Here is a 26,913-nt window from a genome sequence, read left to right as displayed (position 1 = left end):
TTTTAGGCAAGGGGCCCAGCTATCATCATCATTATCTCCTGAAAAAATAAGCCCCAGAAAGCTGTGCCATGCAGCAGATGAGAAAGAACCAAGGAATCCTGCCTGGTGACGTGAAGCGTAGCATGTTATCCCAATACAAGAGACACCTTTCTGCTAGCTAGCTAGCTTGACATGGTGGAATATTATCAAGGGGAACTGACGTGGACTAATGTATAAGCCCAAAAGGTGGCCGGAGAAAAATATTATTCGATTTGATCGATGCTGCCGCTGCTAATAATCCATATCCCCCTCTCCCTTTTCGTCTCCGACGTTGTCGAATCCGCCTGACGTAGCGAACTGGGACAAGTTGGCAGGTGGAAAGAAATACAGAAAGAAAAACCCAGTTCCCGCTTTCCTTTTTCTGCACCGGACGGCCTGGCCTGCACTGCAGGGCACCTGCCAAGAAGGTTCAGTTCCAGTTAACTCTCCGTATCCAACACCGCATCATCTGTCGACCGAGCCTGGAAAACGGCACGGACCTGCCGCCTCCCTGACCGTCCGGCAGGCGAGCATGCATGACATTGGCATGGCCACGCCGGCGGCGCGGGAAACTTCGCCGCGTGTAACGTCTTCTCTGCTTTTTCACAACGCTAGGTACGTAGCTGGTCTGTCGGGCCGGCCGGCGGTTCTGGATCGATGGCGGTAACAAAAAGGACTTGACCAAGAGGGAAATCAAGCGACGTTGGCTGGTGCGACACGCACGGGAGTTTGTCTTGTCACGAAGTAAAAATCAAGGCGCTTTTAGGTGCGGTCTCGCTTTTGTCTTGGCCAGCCGATCGACGAGAGAGAAGACCACGCCGGAAATCGGACTTGCGGAAAGCGCATGGACGGCCCGGTGTTCGTTGTCCACAAGCGACGCCCCTAGTGCAGGGAAGCTAGGCCCACCAACCAATGATCGTCACTGCAAAAGTTTACACTTTATTATAGTTACGTAGCACTCGCAGACGAGGTGTATAAGTGCGCGCGCGGCGGTGCAGGTGTCGACCGGGAGCGCGCGCAGACATCTCGTGGAGCGGCCCGAGCGCGCCACCCGTTCGGCCGGGGCGCGCCCGGCCGGCCTGGAGCACGTACACGGAATTACGGACGGCGCCGTTCAGACACACCTAAGCTACATTGTCAGTCAACCAACGCCGATCTCAGCTACGTGCGCGCGTATCCCATTCTCGCGTACGTGTTGCCGCTGCTGCTGCTATGTGAACCCGATCGAGGATCTCCCGCCTCGAAATACGTACAAGAATGTGACGCCGGACCGGTCCGTCGCGTAGTTAATTCAACCGGACCGGTCGAGCGATACGGCATGGGGCCGAGATCGATGACCATCGCGCCTACGAGCTGCGTCCAGTGCATGCCGAGTCATGCCGCGCAGCGAAGGACGAGACGAGCGTGACCCAGACGTGCTGTGCGGTGCGAGAGCAAGCTCGGCTCCTCCGGTCCGTCGGTCGGTCTCCCGGGCGGGCGGCGGCGGCCGAAGCCGTGGCAGCAGCCGCCGGGTTTTCACACGACCCAGCTGTATTCTACGCAAAACGAGCCGCACGCGCGCGTACGTGGCGCTCCGCGGGAGACCGCGACCCGCCCCTCCCTCCCTCCGTCCGCGGACGGACGTTGACGCCGCTAGCTCGCTCGCTAGCCATAGCTAGCTGCCTGCACACCCGACTCTCGGTCAAAGGGGGCCAATTAATACGCTCGCCACGCCGCACCGCTTACGCTACTTAATGGCCCCAACAAACAAATACTCCCACACATCACTGTTAGTGAGTGTGCTAGTGTCATAGTTACAACACTGCTCAACAAATACCATACATGATACATCACTGTTAGTGAGCGTACTATAGTAACATTTTTTTGGTTAGATGAAAGACAGGACATTGCTCAATGAATGCGCTATAGGTAACCCTGTCCGGTCTCTGGCGAGCTCGCTAATGACAGGCTTATATTTGTAGTCGCTCCTCCCGGCCATTTGTGTGGCCCAAACGCGGTCTACGATCGCCGGACAGGAACCCCAGAAACCCCGTCGTCACCGACCTCGCGAACGCTCACGTACGTGTCAGCGCAGCTGTGCATGCACGCACGCACGCACGCACGCGCTAGCTGCTTAATTTCTTGCTTGTTCAGACCCGCCGGCCGGCCGGCCTACGTGTCAGCGACCCTTACGTGCGGAACTGAACATGCTCTGCTGCGTTAGCGTACGTGACGAGTCTACCAGGCAAAAAGCGTACTACGTGATAGGCCGGCCGGGGTTAGACTAGGGTATTAGCTTAGACCAAGATCGCCGGCGCTACGTGTGTATGGTTCCGGCGGGAGTCAGATGAAATATCCACGTAGCATGCGTGGTAGCGGGAGCAATCGAGTAGTTCTCAGTTCCGGGTGGCCGGGATTCTCGAAAATAAAAAGTTCCGGGTGGCCGGCCGGCCGCACATCGGCACATGCATGCATGCGCTGCACGCGTACGTACGGACCTGCATGTTGTTCCACGACTGGTTGGAGCCGAGCCTAAATATTCGCAGGCGGCGGTAACCCGGGTCCAAAAGCGACTCCTAAACTACTACCCCTAACTAGCTAGTAGCTCCGTTAAGTTAATCATCCTCGTCTCACCTGACGTGTGACGCAAGCTCGGCCGGGTGCAGTGCATCCATCGGCTCGATCCCAATAACATCCGGTCGCGATGGGACCAAAACAAACTTAGAAAAGACCCAAGTTGATCGTGGATCGTGGCCATGCATGCACCATGCAATCTACTCCCACATGCGTTGAGCCAAACTAGCTAGCTAGCTTGATCGCTCGACCGGCCGCCGGGAGACGGAAGTACGAGACGTCGGCGTTGGCGGCGGCGGTGACTCGCTGGTTCCCGGTCCTTTCGGCCGGTCAATTCCGCCACCAGATTAACGGACCGGCCGAGCCAAACGGATCGCGATCGATCGATCGATCCACCGATCGGCGTCGACGTCGGCGAAGCCGCAGTAGAAACACATCGATCGGATCATCATTTCCTCTGTCGCAGGCAAAGCGATTGATGGATGGCGATGTCGAGGGAGCCATCTCTTTCGTTTCCCTTTTCTCTTGAAATTAAACCGATCGAGCCATCTTCTTCCCTGGCAATTTGTGTATTAAATTACCTTATGCGCTAGCCTGGCTGGCTGAAAATCCGCCATGTCGACGCACCGCAGGCGACACGTCGACGTGTAGCCTCAGCGACGATCCATCGCTTTCGTCTGTTGTCGCAGCAGTCTCGGCTGTAGGACGTAGATGGATAGCGCCAATGCACGCTAGGCTCACGGATTAATTGCTCCATGATCGGTCTTTACGTTATTTGCATATAAGAGTACGTAGTAATATGCGGTTGTGAACCCTGTTCGATTGCATGGACCAAGCCATCCAAGAGATCCTATACATGGGGCTAGCTTCATTTCATACCATAGGCTCGACTCTTATCTAACTTTCTATTTATGAATAGGGGGGCTAGTTTTTTTTTTTTTTTTTGCAAAAAGAATAGGGGGGGCTAGCTTCATTTTGTACTATGGGCTCGACTCTTATCGAACTTTCTATTGATGAATAGGGGGCTGCCTTCATTTTACTCCTATACCACAAGGCTCGACTCTTATCTAACTTTCTATTGATGAATAGGGGGCTAGCTTCATTTTATACCATGGGGCTCGACTTTTATCTAACTTTCTATTGATAAATAAAGGATCACGGAAGCTTTACCTAATTTCGCTGGTATCAAAATGACGCCATTCGATTGGTGCCTGTACGTACCGCGCGCAGCAGTTTCGGGTGTGGGTCGTAGATAGATAGAGCCCATGCACACTACTACCCGATTAATTCCGCGACCTGTCTTTATGTTACCCTACACACACACACACACACACACAACAAATTGTGAATCACTAGCGCTTAGCATAGTTCACAACGTACACAAACGTTGAACTAAAGTATTGATCCAGAGGCTAGGCCAAGACAGTTTTCACACAGAGCACCAGCCGGTGAAGCAAAGGCGGGCTAGCTAGCAAGCAAGCGAAAAGTAAGAAGGAGACGCACGAAAAAACATGCAGGCTTATTTTTAGGCGAAAACTTTCGATCTATTCATTTTCAATCATGACACTACAACGAATCGAACACCAAAAATAATTAAAAAAACATTCGGATCCGTAACCACATAGCAACGACTACAAACACTGAAGTAAGCTGAAGGCGCCCCGCGCGCCGTCATCGCCCCTTCCTCGTTGTAGTCGGGCAAAACTTGTTGTAGTAGACAGTCAAGAAGTCCTCGCTAAGGCCACATATAGGACCAACACAGCTGAATAGCAACCGCCGTCCTTGAAGAGTGGCGTAGATCCGAAAGATCCAACCTGAAGGCACACGAACATAGATGAACTACAACCAAATTCGAGCAAATCCACCAAGGAGACACACCTACACACACACACTGACGATGTTAGACGGGGGGCTGCGGGGAGAACCTTATTTCATCTTCAGGGAACCGCCACCGGCTTGTCTTCCTGAACAGAACGTAAACCCTAAGGTGGACTGACGGCGGCGCTGGCAGGAGGCAGATGAACCCTTGTTCTTTTGGGTTACTTGTATACTTGTTATGCAATAACGACCCGCTAAGCAGCGTTCCCAACCCGCATGCGTCATGGGTTGGAAATTTGGAGGATGAGAATGCCTCTAAGGCCTCCTTTGGTTCACGGGAATATTAATTGTAGGAATTGCAAAGGATATGAACTTTGTAGGAAAAATTCTTTTGGAGCCCTTTGAGTTGTAGCAATGGATTCCTATTCCTATGTAGGATAGGAATCAATCCTTCACATTTCAAAGGAAAAAAAACATTAGCCTAGACTCAATGAAAAAATTCCTACCCTATGCATCAAATGACATCTCTTTATCTTAGGATTTGAGATGCATGTCATCTCACTTCCTATAATTTTACTATTCCTATACTATTCCTATCCTATGAACCAAAGGAGGCCTAAAGGTAAAAGCGTTTGTATGGTTAATGATCAAGGGGAGGATCCTAACCAAGGACAACTTCTCTAGGAATGGGTGGAAAGGGTCAAATTTATGTGAGTTTGTGGTGTCGCTGAGAGCATCGATCATCTATTATTTACATGCTCTTTTTGCAAGATTCTTATGGAGTGTGAACTGTGGGACGTTGGGTAACCCCAAATTACATCTATCTTTCTTTGATCTTTGTCAAAATTAGATACAATCTTATTTTTGTAAAGGTGGGGCAGTTGTTTCTGTTGGAGCCGCTGCTTGATTAGCACAATTTGGAAAACAAGAAACAGATCCTATTTTCAACGCGTTTTTCGTTCGAGCCCTATCAATGTTATATTTACCCTGTGCTCTTTGTTGGACTAGACCCAACAATACAAGTCGTGTTCAGTCTCCTCTCACCAATCGATGTGAGACTAGACCCAACAATACTCCCACTTAACTTCTGTTCCTAGACCGGTGTGCGTGGATGCAACATTTACTTTGCCGAGCACCACACTTTTGTATCGTGGTATAGACTTTCCTGAGCGTCTATGAGATGACACTCGGTATATGCCCCGCTATGCTGGGCAGGGGCACAGTATGCCGAGTCGCTTTTGTCAAGCACGATACTCGGCATACCTAATGCCTTTTCTCTTGCAGTGATAGAAACCACAAACCGTGAATCATTGGCGCTTAGTGTAATTCACAACGCACAAACAAAATGCTGAAGTACTCCCTCTGTTTCTAAATACAAGTCTTTTTAAAGATTTCAACAAGAACTACATACGGATGTATATGAACATGTTTTAGAGTGTAGATCACTCATTTTGCTCGTTCGTAGTCCGCATTAAAATCCCTAAAAAGACCTATACGAAGCAACGAAGAGAGTGAATGGTATTGATCGAGACTCCGAAAGGCAAGGCAAGGCGGTTTTCAAAGAGAGCACCAGCCGAAGAAGCAAAGGCTAGCTAGCAACAGCAAAGCAAAAGTAAAAAAGAGACGGAAACAAAGAACATCTTAACTTGTGCGTGCAGCATATACCTAGCTGCCTGATCCGAACCGCGGGGGGAGGTGGACGACTGGACGTTAGCAGAGGAAGTAGTAGTAGTACGCGCGCGAGTCTTGGAGACAAATGAGGCCACGTCCTAGGGGTTCATGGCTAGCTACATGGGACAGGCTCCCTCCCGTCCCACGCGCGGCCCCATCCCGGGCCCACGGCATTCAATGTCCAAAGGGAGGCCTTTCAGCGACGAGCGCATCGAATGTTCACCGGAGCCGGGGGCCGGCCGTACACACGGCGATAGCGAGAGAGGAGGGAAGGGAAGATGTCAACGAGTGATGAGCGATGCCTACACCGCAGCGGCAACCGGCTACACGCCATCGCCAACCACACGGATGCCTACGCCACAACCGAGTTCAACACCAAGTCAACACTCGCGCTACATGCCTGCATATTTTATTGATCGGTGTCCCTTTTGGTTCAATCAAGGACGACGAGTCCAGTCCAGTCCGCCCCGGCCCGGCCCCCTTAAATCCTCCTGTCCACCCTCCCAGCGGCAGCCCATCGCTCTGTTTTTCTCCATCACCGCCGCTGGCTCGTGATGCCAGCCCGCCCCGGCCACGTCGTGCGCTATGAAAAACATACGGAGTAGATCGTATATGTCTATAATACTACTATACTACTATCTGAAATGTTTTTCTTAAATACCAACTGCATTTAGAAGCCTTTGTGCCAGCATAACAATTGTTCCTGTGATGTGTTAGCTAATCCTCTCATCACAATTATAGGCGTGTCGTAGTACAACGTAGTACTGTCTTCAAGGTGAAACATTTATTGGCCATCATTTTTATGAAAACATGCTTTAAATTAAAATACTTGTATAGTACTATTTCATAATAAATGCAGAAATATTGAGTTCATGTCATCTTTTCTACTAATATTTGAGTTCATGTTATCAGCATTGGTAAATTTTCCTAGGTACTGGCAAACTTGAATATGCCCAAACTGTTTTAAATACTAAAACGGCCTATATTACAGCGATGGAGAGATATCACATAAATGATATTTAGGGTTTTCAGGCTTCGGGCTTGCCTTTTGAAGGCCTTTTTGTTGTTGCAAATCTGGCCAAAAAGCCAGCCTGACGCGATGATTGTACATGTTTAGTTGTTTCAAAACAATGTTGCATGTACTTGGTTTCGAGATCATGCTCGCATCTCAGTTTCGTGGCGTACTTATGAATAGAGGAGACACAGGAGAACTGATTATTGTGTGTAAATGAATTAAGGGTTTCTATTTTTGTAGTTACTATCAAACCGCACTAAGAGGCAATGCTAGTACTCCCTTCATTCCATGATGTAGTGGCAGTGCTAGTACTCCCTCCATTCCATAATGTAGTGCGTCCACGTTTTTGAGATCCAAGTTTGACTGTATATTTAACCAATAAGACCGACTGCGGCGGGAGTGACAATTATATCACCGAATTCATATCAAAAATATGATTTTAGTGGTATAATTTTTGCTCCCGCCGCAAATCGGTCTCTGTTAAATTTACGGTTAAATTTGAATCTCGGGGAGCGTGGACGCACTACATTGTGGAATGGAGGGAGTAGTGACGAAGGGAGTAGTTTGTTCTCTCTACAGAAGTTGGCAACAGATAGAACCATAAGTAAGTCAGTCTAGTTAAATCTCAGCTGAACTTGGTTAAGTCCCACTCGATGCTATACTCGTAAGATCTTACATTAAGATCCCTGCAAAAAAAGAAATTCTTACTAAATGATACTACCTCCGTCCTGGTTTATCAGTTCCCATCGCATTTTGGATCAAAATTTGATCACATATTTGAATTCGTATCTGAATGTACTTCCTGCATACATAATATAAGACGTTTTTTGATATTAGTGTAGTGTCAAAAAAGTCTGACATTATGCAACTGATGGAGTAGTTTCTGATGATATTATATTTACTACTTATAATATATATTTTATTAGTTAAAATCATGGTCAAAATATGACATGGGACTAGTAAACCGGAACGGAGGGAGTATATGACTTGACTGAGACTTAGTTGAGACCTAGTAACACCCTAAGTATAAGTGGTAAAAAGTCGCTATAAATTCAACACACAGAAAGAAAGAAACAAGAAGAAGAAAGAAGACCAGCTAGTAGATGGATAGGCCAAGCAAGGGACGTGGACGGGGCCACGTCGCTGGCGTTGACCCTCCGCGGCGCAGGGGAGGCAGCGTCACGGTTGGGCGCTAAACGTCCCCTCCCGCGGCATTAATCCCCCGCATTAGCAATGTCGTCGCGGCCTAAACCTTTTCGCGGCAGAGCTTGGCTAGCATGGGCGGGCGGCCAACCGCTAATGAAACCCCAAAGCGCGGCCGGCGGGGGCGTCCACGTACGCGGCGCGGCCCCGGGCGTGGACTCCGTTCGCCCACGTAGCCCCCGCGACGACCTCCACCGGCGCCCTTAATTGCGCCATTAATCGCCGAGGGACGGGCGACCGATCGAGCGAGCTTTTCGGCATCAATTCGCCTCGCTCCGCCGTGGCGTAGGTCGTACTGCTGCTGCCCCCCCTACGACGACCCTGGGCGCGGGTGGATGGAAGGAATGATGGATGGTGACGGTGGCGCGGCGCACGTCCTCGCCGCCGTGCTGCACTCAACCGTGTCCCCGCTGCTGCCGTGCCGGTGTTCTGATCGGCGACTCCATTGTAGCCGGATGCAGGGTTTACTAACTGTCTGCACTGTTACTTCCTCGCTGGCTTCTGCAGGAATGTAGTGCTGGGTGACTGTAATTGTTAAGCAATTGAGGGGAATGTACTACTGTACCGTAGCTACCATCTCACTGACCAACAGAGAGTCTCTGAAAGGAGAGACCACCCCTTCAGTTCAGGCTTGAGCCAGGGAGGGAGGGAGCTGAGTGCTGCTCTGCTTCCACTGAGGCGGCAGCAGCATATCCATCTGCCTGCCCTGCCTGAAAACATGGGACTGGTTCAATTTTGGGAGTACCTAGAACTCATCTAGATGAGACGTAATTTGGTCTCATTCACCTGGAAAACAAGAACAAATACAACTCACGTAGCACATACGCATCTTATAGCATCACATCCAATGACTATAAAAGATGAATGAGACCAAATTAAATCTCATCTAGATGAGTTCTAGCAAAACTGTTCAATTTTTTATGCGATCTTGAGAAATCAAGGCCAGGCAGGATCCAACCAATCTGAGATCCCGTTCCTCCCGGTCACGACTCATGAGTTGAATAAATAACAGTACGATTATGACTATGACCATAATCGTACACTTCTACTACGCGTACCTGTCAATCCCCAGCACCAATCCCAGCACAAAGTACCCTGTCCAATTGTCCAAGCCGTCGGTCCAGCAGTCAATCACTCGCCGAACATCTCCGATGGATGAAAACGATCTTTCCACGGCGGTCAAAAACTTAAACCCCACACGGGACGAGAATTACGTGCGCGTTCCAATCATCCCACAATCGCTAGCAGCAGCCGTCGTCGTCGTCGTCGCAGCTCTTCTCGATTTCTTTGGGGTTTTGCCAGTCGATCGAGGTGCGGTGCGGTGCGGTGTGGTGTGGGGAGGGGAGGTTGCGCGGCTGTCATGGCCAAGTTGGTTATCATTCCGAAAAGGCGCGCAGCGGCAGCGGCAGTGGCAGCTTCCCCCCTCCCTCCCTCCCTGACTGACTGGCTTGGAAACTGACCACTGTAGTAGTACCTTCTCTCTTCCCGCGCAGATTGAGACATGCGTGCAAGCCACCGCAAGCCGAGTTGTCCCGCCCGCGGACCCTTTATATGCCCTCCCGCGCGCGCGCCCCATGCATCATCATCCTCGTCGCTGCCATTCTCCTCCAGTCCTCCTCCCCCTCTCCTGCTCTCTCTCCCTCTCTATGGTCTTCGCGTTCTCACCGCCTCCATCGCAGCGCACCTGCTAGCTCATGGCCTTCGCGCCCGCCACCAGCACAGCCACCTCGATCGCAGCAGCAATGGCGCTCAGGCCGCAATACGCCACGCTCTCCGGCGCGAGGAGCCAGACGATGAGCCGCGCCGCGCGGTGCAGAGCGGCCGCGGCCTTGACGGCGGAGGGCTGCGCCTCGACGTCGGCGATCGCGGCCGAGCCGGTGGCGACGGCGAGACGCGGCGCGCGGAGGACGTCGTCCGTCGCGGGCATGTGGCGGCAGCTGCAGGGGTGCGACGACTGGGAGGGGCTGCTCGGCCTCGACGGCCCGGCGCCGGTGCTGCGGAGCGAGGTGGCGCGGTACGGCGAGCTGGTGGACGCCTGCTACAAGGCATTCGACCTCGACCGGGCCTCGCGCCGGTACCTCAACTGCAAGTACGGCAAGGAGCGCATGCTGGAGGAGGTTGGCATGGCCGGCGCCGGCTACGAGGTGACCAAGTACATCTACGCGGCGCCCGACGTGATGACCGTGCCCACCATGGAGGCCTCCACCAGCGGGCGCGGCCGGTGGATCGGCTACGTGGCGGTGTCCACTGACGAGATGACCCGGCGGCTCGGGCGGCGGGACGTGCTCGTCTCGTTCCGCGGCACCGTCACCCCCGCCGAGTGGATGGCCAACTTCATGAGCTCCCTCGAGCCGGCGCGGCTCGACCCCTGCGACCCGCGCCCGGACGTCATGGTCGAGTCCGGCTTCCTGAGCCTCTACACCTCCGCCGACAAGACGTGCCGCTTCGGCGGCGCCGGCAGCTGCCGGGAGCAGCTCTTGCGCGAGGTCTCCCGCCTCGTGGACGCGCACTCCGCCAAGAAGGGCGAGGATGTGAGCGTGACCCTCGCCGGCCACAGCATGGGCAGCGCCCTCGCGCTGCTCCTGGCCTACGACCTGGCGGAGCTGGGCCTGAACCGCGCCGCGCCCGTGACCGTCTTCTCCTTCGGCGGGCCTCGGGTGGGCAACGCGGCCTTCAAGGCGCGGTGCGACGAGCTGGGCGTGAAGGCGCTCCGCGTGGCCAACGTCCACGACCCGATCACCAAGCTCCCCGGCATCCTCCTGAACGAGGCCACCACGGGGGTGCTCCGGCCGTGGCGCGCGTCCTGCTACACGCACGTCGGCGTGGAGCTCCCGCTCGACTACTTCAGCGCCCGCGACCCTGCCGCCGTGCACGACCTGGGCACCTACATCGCATTGCTCAAGAAGCCGGCGGCGGCCGCCAAGGCAGCAGGCGACGGCGGCGGCGTGGTCGGCAAGGTGATCGACTTCGTGGGGCGGCAGCGCGCCGGCGCATTGCAGTGGCAGTACGCGGCTCTGCAGATGGGCGGCCTCGTCCAGACCCTGGGGCTGATCTGACGGCCTGACCCCGCGCAAGACCACTGTGATTACTACTCCCTCCGTTCGGAATTACTTGTCTTGGATATGGATGTATCTAAAACTAAAATACATCTAGATACATCCATTTCTGCGACAAGTAATTCTGAACGGAGGGAGTACTAGTTAGTAGGAATTCATTTGAAAAAAGAACTACCAGTAGGAATTAACCTCTGATTTAACTGGCCGGTCACTGATCCTCGTCGAATCTATTTCTAGTTCGAGAGCTTCAAGGTCACCCATCATTCTTTCTTCCTGTACATACATGCATGCATTCAAGAGAGATCGCAAAACATGCACAGATTCTTTGGTTTCAATTTTCATCTCCGCCCTGCTCTGCTCCGCTCCTTCTTCAGACACACTGTGAGCAGTGAGCAGTGACACCACATACTCCATAATTCGTTGTGAACTTGTGATGAGCTCCAACCTCCAATCCATAAACGGAAAACCGACACGGTGTGTTCGGATGGAACGAAGAGTTCCATCGGACTCGGCAAGCGAGCACTCCTGGCCCGCCACGTCAGCGCGGCGTGATTGTACCCGGAGATACGCGGGTGGCTTGCCAAAAATCTCCTGCCCGGGCGGGGCCGTTGGATCGGTGACGGGCGGCGGGGATGACGCGCTCGCCCAACGGAACCGCCCGCCCGGAACCCATTCGGTTCAGCTGGCCGCGAAAAAACTCTTGGCGTACTACCGAAAATGTGTGTGCTGCCGGGCGGGGTGGGCCAGCGCCAAATTCGTTGCTTGCGAGTACGTGACTCCGGTGACGGCGATCCGGCACGATCACGAAGTTTTTGTTCGTTTTCTGCGAGGGAAAGGGGCTGGCTCGCTCATCTGGCATACGCGAGGATGCCTTGACGCATTTCTCCTTTTTCCGGAAAGTGGCGTCCGAGGGATAACAAGTGCGTTATCAGATAGTAATCGCGTCGCTAAGATGGATAATCGGCTCTACTTTCTGCAGGATTCCAAAATGCTCCGTAAGAATATTACTAATTGATTAAGAGTGTTTTTACCTTTTGCAGCGCAATTTGTTCACAGACACGAAGTATTCCTTTCTTTTTTTCTTTTCTTTTTTTTTAGACCTGGTTAGCAGAGCAAGCCAACCCGTTGCTCTGAAAACAGTGGTCGTCTTGCCTGGAATGCAAATGCAGGTAGGCACGGGTCAGGTGAAATGTTGGGCTTCAAACTAATGTAAGCAGGGTACGTGGCATGGACCCGAATTAAGCATGCCAAACCCACATCCTTGCTCCGATCGTACCATTGTCATAAGCGTACCGCTCTGCACGACGCCCTGACATGTGGCCATTTATCGTGGAGTATCGTAGTTCAGTTATGGCGCAACTCTTTTCGTCACAATGATTGAATTCGCGCGCGTTTTAAAATTATACGGGCACGACGGAAGCTGGGATGACCGACGCTTCCTCGATTCGTTCACACCAAAGTCTTATAATAGGCTTGTTTAGGTGCGTATTCTTGCTAACTCGTCAGCTTGATGCTTGCCTATCTATCCCTCCAATCCTCGACTCGCTCGTTGCTTTCCACTCGGATTTTGTTCCTCCTGCTCAGCTCCGGCCTACGAGCTGCTACGCGTTTTTTTTTTGACGGGGAGCTGCTACGCGGTTTGCTCATGTACTTATATCAATTTTTTTTGCCTTTTGATCCTTTCCTTGGATATATGTTTGTTTGGTTTGGATGAGATCATCACCACCCTTCCGGTTCCGGCCGGATCAAAACCAAAATGGAAAAAAGATAATAAACCAGTGCAAGCTAGGGTCGCACAGCTAACTGAGCTTTGGTCAATTACACCACCTGCTTCTCGGCAGACCACCGTGCGTCGTGCTAGACTACTACTCTCTCTGTCCCACGTAGAACGTTTTTTAACACTAATGTATTATAAAAAAAAAACGTCTTGCATTATGAAACGGAGAGAGTACTAGACTTTTGCACATTCAGAAATGTAAGCCGTTTTAGCAATCCGTTCAAAACATCACTGTACTTGCTAAAGAGAAAGATAGCGAAAGTAAAATTTTGTGGCATGGCTAAATAGGTCCATGATGCGGTACGACACTGTAGCTCTAAGGGGTTTTTCGACTTTTGTTCAAGATAATGATGTCAGTAGGGATTAGATGGCAGTTCGTCGGAAATTTCTTTACCACTATAGAGATCTCAAATGGCGGCGGCCCGTTTACCTCCATTTCTTTTTCCAAATAACCTCTAGTTATACATCTCGAGTGACTTTGTAGCTGCTTTCCAAAAAGAAAACATCATTTCCGCGACAAATATAGTGTGTGACTCCCAGAAATTTGCAGAGGCATGTATCTGCTCAATCATGTCTGGCCGCTCGACTGCTTTAATAACTATTAATAAACTTGTTTAGCCTTAGACCTTTTATTACTGTAGGGTGGGGTCCATCAATATATGTTGTTTACAAGTTTTGCCAGAGATGCATAAGCCATCCGCCTGATCTCTTATTATCTTTCCATTTCATCTTTTATTTCCAATCTACTCCCTCCGTTCCTAAATATTTGTCTTTTTAGGATTTCAAATGAACTACCACTTATGGATGTATATAGACATATTTTAGAGTGTAGATTCACTCATTTTGCGCCGTATGTATTCACTTGTTGAAATTTCTAGAAAGACAAATATTTAGGAACGGAGGGAATACTCTATATTTTGAACCAAAAATACAAATTAAGTTTCATTTGCATATTTGTGTTCGTCGTGGCGAGGAACTTCGAACAAGACCAATCTTGAATACATTTCGATAATTTTCTAAAAATAATTTAAAGTTTCAACTATTAAAACCGAATAATTGTAACATTAAGTTTTACTAGGGTTTATCAAGTTTCACCAAGTTTCATATGCTTTTAGCGTTTTAGGGTTCTGGGCTTAGGTCTTAGGGTTTACTATTTAGGATTTAGGGTTTTAGATTTTGAAACTTGCTAAATTGATCATAGTTCCTATCAAGTTTTAGTAGATGAAACTTGCCCCATCGCCTGGTTTGGCACGTGGTCCACAAAGTCATTGGATTTCACACGAGGGAACACCAAGTTTCAAGTTTCGGTTTCTAAAACTTCTGATTTTGTCGTTACCTCATACAAAGTTTTAGCAGTTGAAACTTAAGAAAGTTTTAAAATGTATTCAAAATATATCTTTGTGTGAAAGCCTTTGTCACAAAGAACATGAATATGCAAACAAAATATAAATTAGACCTTTTGTTTTAAAAAGATACAATATATTCAAATTTGGAAGCCAAAAGAAAAAACATGAGATGTGGGATCAGAGGTGTAAGTGCATCTAGTGCCACCCCTAGTTGGTTTTGGAGTATTGACGATAAACGTGGTTGAGGGACTAATGTGTTTGTGGGAATTATAGGATAACACAAGTAGTGGTCCCTCATTGATTCAGTTTGCCTACCAGAGATGACCCCTAAAAATGTGTGAAGACATTGAAGACAATGGTGGTTCATGAAGATATTCACGACAAATATTATGGCATGTGAAGATATTCACTTGAAGACCATGGAGTGCGAAGACATAGCTGTTTTGTAGTTTCCTTTCTTCTTTATCGAGTCATAGGAACTACCGTACTGTTAAGTGGGGACCAAGTGAACAAAGTCAGAGTGACTGAAGTGATGCTCAACCAAATCCTATGTCTTCGAGCGAAGACAATGAGAGCAAACCTTATCCATAGCTAGATGAGTCAGATTTGTTTGTAGCCCAAGCCAAGCTGCCGCATGTGTTTAAAATCTGGCCATTGGGCACGTGTTAGTTCCTTAGTGACCCAGGGTCATTTCGACATATCAGGTCGGGTTGCCTCCTAGCTATAAATAGCCCACCCCTGCACCATAAATTGGTGGCTGCTCAGAGTTAGTGCACGACTTTTGTTGTTTGAGAGCAACCCACCTCCAAAGCATTTGAGAGAGAGATCCTCGCGAGGACTAAGCCCAAAACACCCAGAGCCAAAGAGTGTTAGGCATCACTGAAGTCTTTCTGTCCGCGTGATCCGAAGACTTGTTACACTTGAGGACTGTGAATCCTCCAGCCGGTTAGGCGTCGCATTCTAATCATCCAAGAGTCATTGTGGATTGCTGGTGAATGAAGTATGTGAAGGTTTGGAAGTCTACCTCGAAGACTTACTAGAGTGATTGGGCGAGGACTGAGTGTCTTTTGCTCAAGGGGAATAAGGTGAAGACACAATCTTCTGAGTTCAATCTCAGCCTCCCTAACCAGATGTACAGTTGTCACAGCAACTGGAACTGGTCTACCAAATCCTTGTCTTCACCAAGCAACTGGTTCTATCCCTTACTCTTCTTACTTTATAGTTTGTCTTCGTGAAGTCATTGCTTGCCTGCCTGACTCATTTGACTTCATTGTGTGAAGACTCATATCGGCTTAGCTTCGTACTATCTTCCATACTGATCATGTATACCTAGTTGCAGTTAGTCTTCGTGCTTTCATTGTATTGTATGCTTGACTAATGCTTGTCTAGTGTAGTCTTCATTCTGCTGCTTACTGTATAGGTTCAGTTTACCTGTTTGACTTCAAAGCCATCGTGTTTTGAAGACTTCCATAAAAATCGCCTATTCACCCCCCTCTAGTCGATACTAGCACTTTAAATTGATATCAGAGCAAGGTACTCCCTTGTTCCGTGTGATTCAGTTTAACCACCTGGAGTTTTAACTATGTCGACTACAGGGATAATCAAGGTCTCCGTTGCTTGCCCCGTCTTCAATGGCACTGACTACCCCTACTGGAAGAACAAGATGCGCATGCATATTAAAGCCATTGATGTTGATCTCTGGTATGTCGTCAAGACTGGCGTTCCCAAAGTCGGTGAAGGCGTCACCGCTGCTGATGTCAAGAGATTTGCGCAATTGGACTCAACTGCCAAGAACATCATCTGTGGTCATCTGACCAAACGGCAGTATGGCCGTGTGAGTGCACTGGAAACTGCAAAGCTGGTCTGGGACTGGCTGTCCAAGGTCAATGAAGGCGTCTCAACTCAGAGAGACTACAGAATCGATGTTCTTCGCAATCTTTTCAACCGCTTCAAGAGAAATGACAATGAAAATGTCCAGCTCATGTTCGATCGCTTGACTGATATCACCAATGAGCTTCGTGCTCTCGGCGCCACTGAGATCTGAAGGAAATATGCCCTAGAGGCAATAATAGAGTTATTATTTATTTCCTTATATCATGATAAATGTTTATTATTCATGCTAGAATTGTATTAATCGGAAACTTAGTACATGTGTGAATACATAGACAAAACCTATAGTCCCTAGTATGCCTCTACTTGACTGGCTCGTTAATCAAAGATGGTTATGTTTCCTAACCATAGACATGTGTTGTCATTTGATGAACATGGTCACATCATTAGGAGAATGATGTGATGGACATGACCCATCCGTTAGCTTAGCATTATGATCGTGTTGGTTTCATTGCTACTGCTTTCTTCATGACTTATACAAGTTCCTCAGACTATGAGATTATGCAACTCCTGAATACCGGAGGAACACTTTGTGTGCTACCAAACGTCACAACGTAACTGGGTGATTATAAAGGTGCTCTACAGATGTCTCCGATGGTGTTTGTTGAGTTGGCATAGATCGAGATTAGAATTTGTCACTCCGATTGTCGGAGAGGTATCTCTGGGCCCTCTCGGTAATGCACATCACTATAAGCCTTGCAAGCAATGTGACTAATGAGTTATTGCGGGATGATGCATTACATAATGAGTAAAGAGACTTGCCAGTAACGAGATTGAACTAGGTATTGAGATACCAACGATCGAATCTCGGGCAAGTAACATACCGATGACAAAGGGAACAACGTATGTTGTTATGCGGTTTGGCCGATAAAGATCTTCGTAGAATATGTAGGAGCCAATATGATCATCCAGGTTCCGCTATTGGTTATTGACCGGAAATGAGTCTCGGTCATGTCTACATAGTTCTTGAACCCGTAGGGTCCGCACGCTTAACGTTCTGTGACGATTTGTATTATGAGTTATGTAATTTGATTACCAAAGTTTTTTCAGAGTCCCGGATGAGATCGGGGACATGACGAGGAGTCTCTAAATGGTCGAGCCGTAAATATCAATATATTGGAAGGCTATATTCGGACATCAAAAAGGTTCTGAGTGATTCGGGTATTTTTTGGAGTATCGGAGAGTTACGGGAATTCGCGAGGAGAAGTATTGGGCCTTATTGGGCCATACGGGAAAGAGAGAGGGGCTACCTAGGGCAGGCCACGTGCCCCCCAAGGCCTAGTCCAAATTGGACTAGGGGGAGGGGCGGCGCCCCCTCCTTACTTCTCCTCTCTCTTCCCCTTCCTTCTATCCTACTCCTACTACTTGGAAGGGGGGAATCCTACTCCCGGTGGGAGTAGGACTCCCCAGGGCGCGCCATAGAGAGGGCCGGCCCCTCCCCTCCTCCACTCCTTTATATACGGGGAGGGGGACACCCCATGGACACACAAGTTGATCATTGATCTTTAGCCGTGTGCGGTGCCCCCTCCACCATAATCCACCTCGGTCATATCGTAGTGGTGCTTAGGCGAAGCCCTGCGTTGGTAGCTTCATCAACACCGTCATCACGATGTCATGCTGACGGAACTTGATGTCTACTACACAACCTTCTTCTTGTAGATGTTGTTGGGCCTCCAAGTGGAGAGGTTTGTAGGACAGTAGCAAATTTCCCTCAAGTGGATGACCTAAGATTTATCAATCCGTGGGAGGCATAGGATGAAGATGGTCTCTCTCAAACAACCCTACAACCAAATAGCAAAGAGTCTCTTGTGTCCCCAACACACTCAATACAATGGTAAATTGTATAGGTGCACTAGTTCGGCGAAGAGATGGTGATACAAGTGCAATATGGATGGTAAATAAAGGTTTTTGTAATCTGAAATTATAAAAACAGCAAGGTAACAAGCGATAAAAGTGAGCGTAAACGGTATTGCAATGGTAGGAAACAAGGCCTAAGGTTCATACTTTCACTAGTGCAAGTTCTCTCAACAATAATAACATAATTGGATCACATAACAATCCCTCAACATGCAACAAAGAGTCACTCCAAAGCCATTAATAGCGGAGAACAAACGAAGAGATTATGGTAGGGTACGAAACCACCTAAAAGTTATCCTTTTTGATCTATCTATTCAAGAGTCTGTAGTAAAATAACATGAAGCTATTCTTTCCGTTCAATCTATCATAGAGTTCATAATAGAATAACACCTTAAGACACAAATCAACCGAAACCCTAATGTCACCTAGATACTCCATTGTCACCTCAAGTATCCACGGGCATGATTATACGATATGCATCACACAATCTCAGATTCATCTATTCAACCAACACAATGTACTTCAAAGAGTGCCCCAAAGTTTCTACCAGAGAGTCAAGACGAAAACGTGTGCCAACCCCTATGCATAGATTCCCAAGGTCACGGAACCCGCAAGTTGATCACCAAAACATACATCAAGTGAATTACGTGAATATCCCATTGTCACCACAGATAAGCACGACAAGACATACATCAAGTGTTCTCAAATCCTTAAAGACTCAATCCGATAAGACAACTTCAAAGGGAAAACTCAATCCATTACAAGAGAGTAGAGGGGGAGAAACATCATAAGATCCAACTATAATAGCAAAGCTCGCGATACATCAAGATCGTATCACTTCAAGAACACGAGAGAGAGAGAGAGAGATCAAACACATAGCTACTGGTACATACCCTCAGCCCCGAGGGTGAACTACTCCCTCCTCGTCATGGAGATCGCCGGGATGATGAAGATGGCCACCAGTGAGGGATCCCCCCTCCGGCAGGGTGCCGGAACAGGGTCCCGATTAACTTTTGGTGGCTACAGAGGCTTGCAGCGGCGGAACTCCCGATCTATCATCTCCTCCGATGTTTTTAGGGTGTATGGGATTATATAGGTGAAAGAAGTCTGTCGAGGGGGGGGGGTGCTCGAGGGGCCTAGGAGACAGGGGGCACGCCCAGTAGGGGGGGGGGCGCCCTCCTATCTCCTGGTCTCCTCGAAGCTTCCCTGGCTTGTACTAAATGTCCCCGGATCATGTTCGTTCCAAAAATCACACCCCCGAAGGTTTCATTCCGTTTGGACTCTGTTTGATATTCCTTTTCTTCGAAACACTGAAATAGGCAAGAAAACAACAATATGGGCCGGGCCTCCGGTTAATAGGTTAGTCCCAAAAGTAATATAAAAGTGTATAATAAAGCCCATAATCATTCAAAACAGATAATAAAATAGCATGAACGCTTTATAAATTATAGATACGTTGGAGACGTATCAGCATCCCCAAGCTTAATTCCTGCTCATCCTCGAGTAGGTAAATGATAAAAGAAAGAATTTATGAAGTGTGAATGCTAGCAGGTGCACAAGTTTGTTCAATGATAATTTCAATCACCTTTTCTAGCATGATTATATGTCATAACAGTAGTTCATCTCATAAAACTTTTCATGATCAAGTAACAAGCTATTCACATGTTAAAGCATAGACTATAAACTTTCTTTAAAACTAACAAACTTCATTCTCAGTCATCAAACAATTGCAATTCATCTTATTTTTAGGAAGGGTCTATTTCAGAGCTTTGATTTAGCAAACTCCACATACTCAACTATCATATAGTCTTTCACAATTGCTAACACTCACGTAATATTAATGGGTCCAAAGTTTTAATCGAACACAGAGAAAGATAGGGGCTTATAATTTCGCCTCCCAATGTATTCACCTTTGGGTGATGTCAACAGCAATAGTTCATGCTAACTTACATCCAATTGGATATATATATATATATATATATATATATATATATATATATATATATATATTAGGATCTTTCTGTTGGAAATATGCCCTAGAGGCAATAATAAAAGGATTATTATTATATTTCCTTGTTCATGATAATTGTCTTTTATTCATGCTATAATTGTATTATCCGGAAATCGTAATACACGTGTGAATACTTAGACCAAATACGTCCCTAGTAAGCCTCTAGTTGACTAGCTCGTTGGTCAACAGATAGTCATGGTTTCCTGACTATGGACATTAGATGTCGTTGACAACGGGATCACATCATTAGGAGAATGATGTGATGGACAAGACCCAATCCTAAGCATAGCACAAGATCGTGTAGTTCGTTTTGCTAGAGCTTTTCCAATGTCAAAGTATCTCTTCCTTAGACCATGAGATCGTGTAACTCCCGGATACCGTAGGAGTGCTTTGGGTGTACCAAACGTCACAACGTAACTGAGTGACTATAAAGGTGCACTACAGGTATCTCCGAAAGTGTCTGTTGGGTTGACACGGATCGAGACTGGGATTTGTCACTCCGTATTACGGAGAGGTATCACTTGCCCACTCGGTAGTGCATCATCATAATGAGCTCAAAGTGACCAAGTGTCTGGTCACGGGATCATGCATTATGGTACGAGTAAAGTGACTTGCCGGTAACGAGATTGAACAAGGTATTGGGATACTGACGATCGAATCTCGGGCAAGTAACATACTGTCTGACAAAGGGAATAGTATACGGGGTTGCTTGAATCCTCGACATTTTGGTTCATCCGATGAGATCATCGAGGAGTATGTGGGAGCCAACATGGGTATCCAAATCCCGCTGTTGGTTATTGACCGGAGAGCCGTCTCGGTCATGTCTGCATGTCTCCCGAACCCGTAGGGTCTACACACTTAAGGTTCGGTGACGCTAGGGTTGTATGAATATGAGTATGCAGCAAACCGAATGTTGTTCGGAGTCCCGGATGAGATCCCGGACGTCAAGAGGAGTTCCGGAATGGTTCGGAGGTAAAGAAAACTATATAGGAAATGCTGTTTCGGCCATCGGGAAAGTTTTGGGGTCCCCCGGTATTGTACCGGGACCACCGGAAAGGTCCCGGGGGTCCACCGGGTGGGGCCACCTATCCCGGAGGGCCCCATGGGCTGAAGTGGGAGGGGAACCAGCCCCTAGTGGGCTGGTGCACCCCCCCTTGGGCCCCCCTGCGCCTAGGGTTGGAAACCCTAGGTGGGGGGGGGGCGCACCACTTGCCTTGGGGGGCACTCCACCCCCCTGGCCGCTGCCCCCTTGGGAGATTGCATCTCCCAGGGCCGGCGCCCCCCCTGGGGGCCTATATAAAGGAGGGCAGGGGGGAGGGCAGCCGAACCCCTTGTGTCTTGGCGCCTCCCTCCCCTGCTACACCTCGTCCTCCTCCCGCAGCAGCTTGGCGAAGCCATGCCGGAGTTCTGCTGCATCCACCACCACGCCGTTGTGCTGCTGGATCATCATCAACCTCTCCTTCCCCCTTGCTGGATCAAGAAGGAGGAGACGTCATCCGCTCCGTATGTGTGTTGAACGCGGAGGTGCTGTCCGTTCGACACTTGGTCATCGGTGATTTGAATCACGGCGAGTACGACTCCATCATCACCGTTCTCTCGAACGCTTCCGCATGCGATCTACAAGTGGTATGTAGATGCAATCTCTCTCCCATGACTCGTTGCTTAGATGAACTCATAGATGGATCTTGGTGAAACCGTAGGAAAAATTTTAATTTTCTGCAACATTCCCCAACAGTGGCATCATGAGCTAGGTCTATGCGTAGTTCTCTATTGCACGAGTAGAACACAATTTTGTTGTGGGCGTAGATCTTGTCAACTTGCTTGCCGCTACTAGTCTTTTCTTGCTTCAGCGGTATTGTGGGATGAAGCGGCCCGGACCGACCTTACACGTACGCTTACGTGAGACAGGTTCCACCGACTGACATGCACTAGTTGCATAAGGTGGCTAGCGGGTGTCTGTCTCTCCTACTTTAGTTGGAGCGGATTAGATGAAAAGGGTCTTTATGAAGGGTAAATAGAAGTTGACAAAAAATCACGTTGTGGTTATTCGTAGGTAAGAAAACGTTCTTGCTAGAACCCAATTGCAGCCACGTAAAAGATGCAACAACAATTAGAGGACGTCTAACTTGTTTTTGCAGCAATTGTCATGTGATGTGATATGGCCAGAAGTTGTGATGAATGATGAATGATATATTGTGATGTATGAGATCATGTTCTTGTAATAGGAATCACGACTTGCATGTCGATGAGTATGACAACCGGCAGGAGCCATAGGAGTTGTCTTTATTTTTTGTATGACCTGCGTGTCATTGAAGAACACCATGTAAATTACTTTACTTTATTGCTAAACGCGTTAGCCATAGAAGTAGAAGTAGTCGTTGGCGTGACAACTTCATGAAGACACGATGATGGAGATCATGGTGTCATGCCGGTGACGAAGATGATCATGGAGCCCCGAAGATGGAGATCAAAGGAGCTATATGATATTGGCCATATCATGTCACTATTATATAATTGCATGTGATGTTTATTATGTTTATGCATCTTGTTTACTTAGAACGACGGTAGTAAATAAGATGATCCCTTATAATAATTTCAAGAAAGTGTTCCCCCTAACTGTGCGCCATTGCTAAAGTTCGTCGTTTCGGAGCACCATGTGATGATCGGGTGTGATAGATCCTTACGTTCACATACAACGGGTGTAAGACAGTTTTACACATGCAGAAACACTTAGGATTAACTTGACAAGCCTAGCATGTACAGACATGGCCTCGGAACACAAGAGACCGAAAGGTCGAACATGAGTCGTATGGAAGATGCGATCAACATGGAGATGTTCACCGATGATGACTAGTCCGTCTCACGTGATGATCGGACACAGCCTAGTCGACTCGGATTGTGTAACACTTAGATGACTAGAGGGATGTCAATCTGAGTGGGAGTTCATTAAATAATTTGATTAGATGAACTTAATTATCATGAACTTAGTCTAAAGTCTTTGCAAAATATGTCTTGTAGATCAAATGGCCAACGCTCATGTCAACATGAACTTCAACGCGTTCCTAGAGAAAACCAAGCTGAAAGATGATGGCAGCAACTATTCGGACTGGGTCCGGAACCTGAGGATCATCCTCATAGCAGCCAAGAAAGATTATGTCCTAGATGCACCGCTAGGTGAAGCACCCATCCCAGAGAACCAAGATGTTATGAACACTTGGCAGTCACGTGCTGATGATTACTCCCTCGTTCAGTGCGGCATGCTTTACAGCTTAGAACCGGGGCTCCAAAAGCGTTTTGAGCGACACGGAGCATATGAGATGTTCGAAGAGCTGAAAATGGTTTTTCAAGCTCATGCCCGGGTCGAGAGATATGAAGTCTCCGACAAGTTCTATAGTTGTAAGATGGAGGAAAACAGTTCTGTCAGTGAGCACATACTCAAAATGTCTGGGTTGCACAACCGCCTGTCCCAGCTGGAGATCAACCTCCCGGACGAGGCGGTCATTGACAGAATCCTTCAGTCGCTCCCACCGAGCTACAAGAGCTTTGTGTTGAACTACAATATGCAAGGGATGGTGAAGACCATTCCTGAAGTATTCTCAATGCTGAAGTCAGCAGAGGTTGAAATCAAGAAAGAACATCAAGTGTTGATGGTCAATAAGACCACTAAGTTCAAGAAGGGCAAGGGTAAGAAGAACTTCAAGAAGGACGGCAAAGATGTTGCCGCGCCCGGTAAGCCAGTTGCCGGGAAGAAGTCAAAGAATGGACCCAAGCCTGAGACTGAGTGCTTTTATTGCAAAGGGAAGGGTCACTGGAAGCGGAACTGCCCCAAATACTTAGCGGACAAGAAGGCCGGCAACACTAAAGGTATATTTGATATACATGTAATTGATGTGTACCTTACCAGTACTCGTAGTAACTCCTGGGTATTTGATACCGGTGCCGTTGCTCATATTTGTAACTCACAGCAGGAGCTGCGGAATAAGCGGAGACTGGCGAAGGACGAGGTGACGATGCACGTCGGGAATGGTTCCAAGGTCGATGTGATCGCCGTCGGCACGCTACCTCTACATTTACCTACGGGATTAGTTTTAAACCTCAATAATTGTTATTTAGTGCCAAGTTTGAGCATGAACATTGTATCTGGATCTCGTTTGATGCGAGATGGCTACTCATTTAAATCCGAGAATAATGGTTGTTCTATTTATATGAGAGATATGTTTTATGGTCATGCCCCGATCGTCAATGGTTTATTCTTAATGAATCTCGAACGTAATGTTACACATATTCATAGTGTGAATACCAGAAGATATAAAGTTGATAACGATAGTCCCACATACTTGTGGCACTGCCGCCTTGGTCACATTGGTGTCAAGCGCATGAAGAAGCTCCATACTGATGGACTTTTAGAGTCTCTCGATTATGAATCATTTGACACATGCGAACCATGCCTCATGGGTAAAATGACCAAGACTCCGTTCTCCGGAACAATGGAGCGAGCAACCAACTTATTGGAAATCATACATACCGATGTGTGCGGTCCAATGAGCGTTGAGGCTCGCGGAGGATATCGTTATGTTCTCACTCTCACTGATGACTTGAGTAGATATGGGTATGTCTACTTGATGAAACACAAGTCTGAGACCTTTGAAAAGTTCAAGGAATTTCAGAATGAGGTAGAGAATCAACGTGACCGAAAGATAAAGTTCCTACGATCAGATCGTGGAGGAGAATATTTAAGTCACGAATTTGGTACACACTTAAGGAAATGTGGAATCGTTTCACAACTCACGCCGCCTGGAACACCTCAGCGTAACGGTGTGTCCGAACGTCGTAATCGCACTCTATTGGATATGGTGCGATCTATGATGTCTCTTACCGATTTACCGCTATCATTTTGGGGATACGCTCTAGAGACAGCTACATTCACTTTAAATAGGGCACCGTCTAAATCCGTTGAGACGACACCGTATGAATTATGGTTTGGGAAGAAACCTAAGCTGTCGTTTCTAAAAGTTTGGGGATGCGATGCTTATGTCAAGAAACTTCAACCTGAAAAGCTCGAACCCAAGTCGGAAAAATGCGTCTTCATAGGATACCCTAAGGAAACCATTGGGTATACCTTCTACCTTAGATCCGAAGGCAAGATCTTTGTTGCCAAGAACGGATCCTTTCTGGAAAAAGAGTTTCTCTCGAAAGGAGTAAGTGGGAGGAAAGTAGAACTCGATGAAGTACTACCTCTTGAACCGGAAAGTAGTGCAGCTCAGGAAAATGTTCCTGTGGTGCCTACACCGACTGGAGAGGAAATTAATGATGATGATCAAGGTACTTCGGATCAAGTTGCTACTGAACTTCGTAGGTCCACAAGGACACGTTCCACACCAGAGTGGTATGGCAACCCTGTCCTGGAAATCATGTTGTTAGACAACGGTGAACCTTCGAACTATGAAGAAGCGATGGCGGGCCCAGATTCCAACAAATGGCTAGAAGCCATGCAATCCGAGATAGAATCCATGTATGAAAACAAAGTATGGACTTTGACTGACTTGCCCGATGATCGGCGAGCGATAGAAAACAAATGGATCTTTAAGAAGAAGACGGACGCGGATGGTAATGTCACCATCTATAAAGCTCGACTTGTCGCTAAGGGTTATCGGCAAGTTCAAGGGATTGACTACGATGAGACTTTCTCTCCCGTAGCGAAGCTTAAGTCCGTCCGAATCATGTTAGCAATTGCCGCATACTATGATTATGAGATATGGCAGATGGACGTCAAAACGGCATTCCTTAACGGTTATCTTAAGGAAGAGCTGTATATGATGCAGCCGGAAGGTTTTGTCGATCCTAAGAATGCTAACAAAGTATGCAAGCTCCAGCGATCCATTTATGGGCTGGTGCAAGCATCTCGGAGTTGGAACATTCGCTTTGATGAGATGATCAAAGCGTTTGGGTTTATGCAGACTTATGGAGAAGCCTGCGTTTACAAGAAAGTGAGTGGGAGCTCTGTAGCATTTCTCATATTATATGTAGATGACATACTTTTGATGGGAAATGATATAGAATTCTTGGACAACATTAAGGCCTACTTGAATAAGTGTTTTTCAATGAAGGACCTTGGAGAAGCTGCTTACATATTAGGCATCAAGATCTATAGGGATAGATCGAGACGCCTCATAGGTCTTTCACAAAGCACATACCTTGATAAGATTTTGAAGAAGTTCAAAATGGATCAGTCCAAGAAAGGGTTCTTGCCTGTACTGCAAGGTGTGAGATTGAGCTCGGCTCAATGCCCGACCACGGCAAAAGATAAAGAAGAGATGAGCGTCATCCCCTATGCCTCAGCCATAGGATCTATTATGTATGCCATGCTGTGTACCAGACCTGATGTAAACCTTGCCGTAAGTTTGGTAGGAAGGTACCAAAGTAATCCCGGCAAGGAACACTGGACAGCGGTCAAGAATATCCTGAAGTACCTGAAAAGGACAAAGGACATGTTTCTCGTTTATGGAGGTGACGAAGAGCTCGTCGTAAAGGGTTACGTCGACGCTAGCTTCGACACAGATCTGGATGACTCTAAGTCACAAACCGGATACGTGTATATGTTGAATGGTGGAGCAGTAAGCTGGTGCAGCTGCAAGCAGAGCGTCGTGGCGGGATCTACATGTGAAGCGGAGTACATGGCAGCCTCGGAGGCAGCGCAT

The 26,913-nt window shown here is 48.0% G+C and overlaps 1 protein-coding gene across 1 annotated transcript; it reads left to right on the top strand.

Annotated features, from left to right (window-relative positions):
- Positions 1–9,802: 9,802 nt before the first annotated feature.
- On the top strand, positions 9,803–11,665 carry LOC123066049 (phospholipase A1 EG1, chloroplastic/mitochondrial-like). Its single transcript, XM_044489211.1, has one exon. It carries the CDS (start codon positions 9,973–9,975, stop codon positions 11,332–11,334), a length of 1,362 nt encoding a protein of 453 aa, XP_044345146.1. The 5' UTR covers positions 9,803–9,972; the 3' UTR covers positions 11,335–11,665.
- The last annotated feature ends 15,248 nt before the right edge of the window (positions 11,666–26,913 follow it).

Source organism: Triticum aestivum, chromosome 3B, assembly GCF_018294505.1.
Source record: "Triticum aestivum cultivar Chinese Spring chromosome 3B, IWGSC CS RefSeq v2.1, whole genome shotgun sequence".
In the NCBI taxonomy this organism is placed as follows: Eukaryota; Viridiplantae; Streptophyta; class Magnoliopsida; order Poales; family Poaceae; genus Triticum; species Triticum aestivum.
This window is presented reverse-complemented; position numbering and strand designations above follow the sequence as displayed.

Coding starts and splice junctions, on each gene's coding strand:
- LOC123066049 (XM_044489211.1), top strand. CDS start 9,973: ATGGCCTTCGCGCCCGCCACCAGCACAGCCACCTCGATCGCAGCAGCA.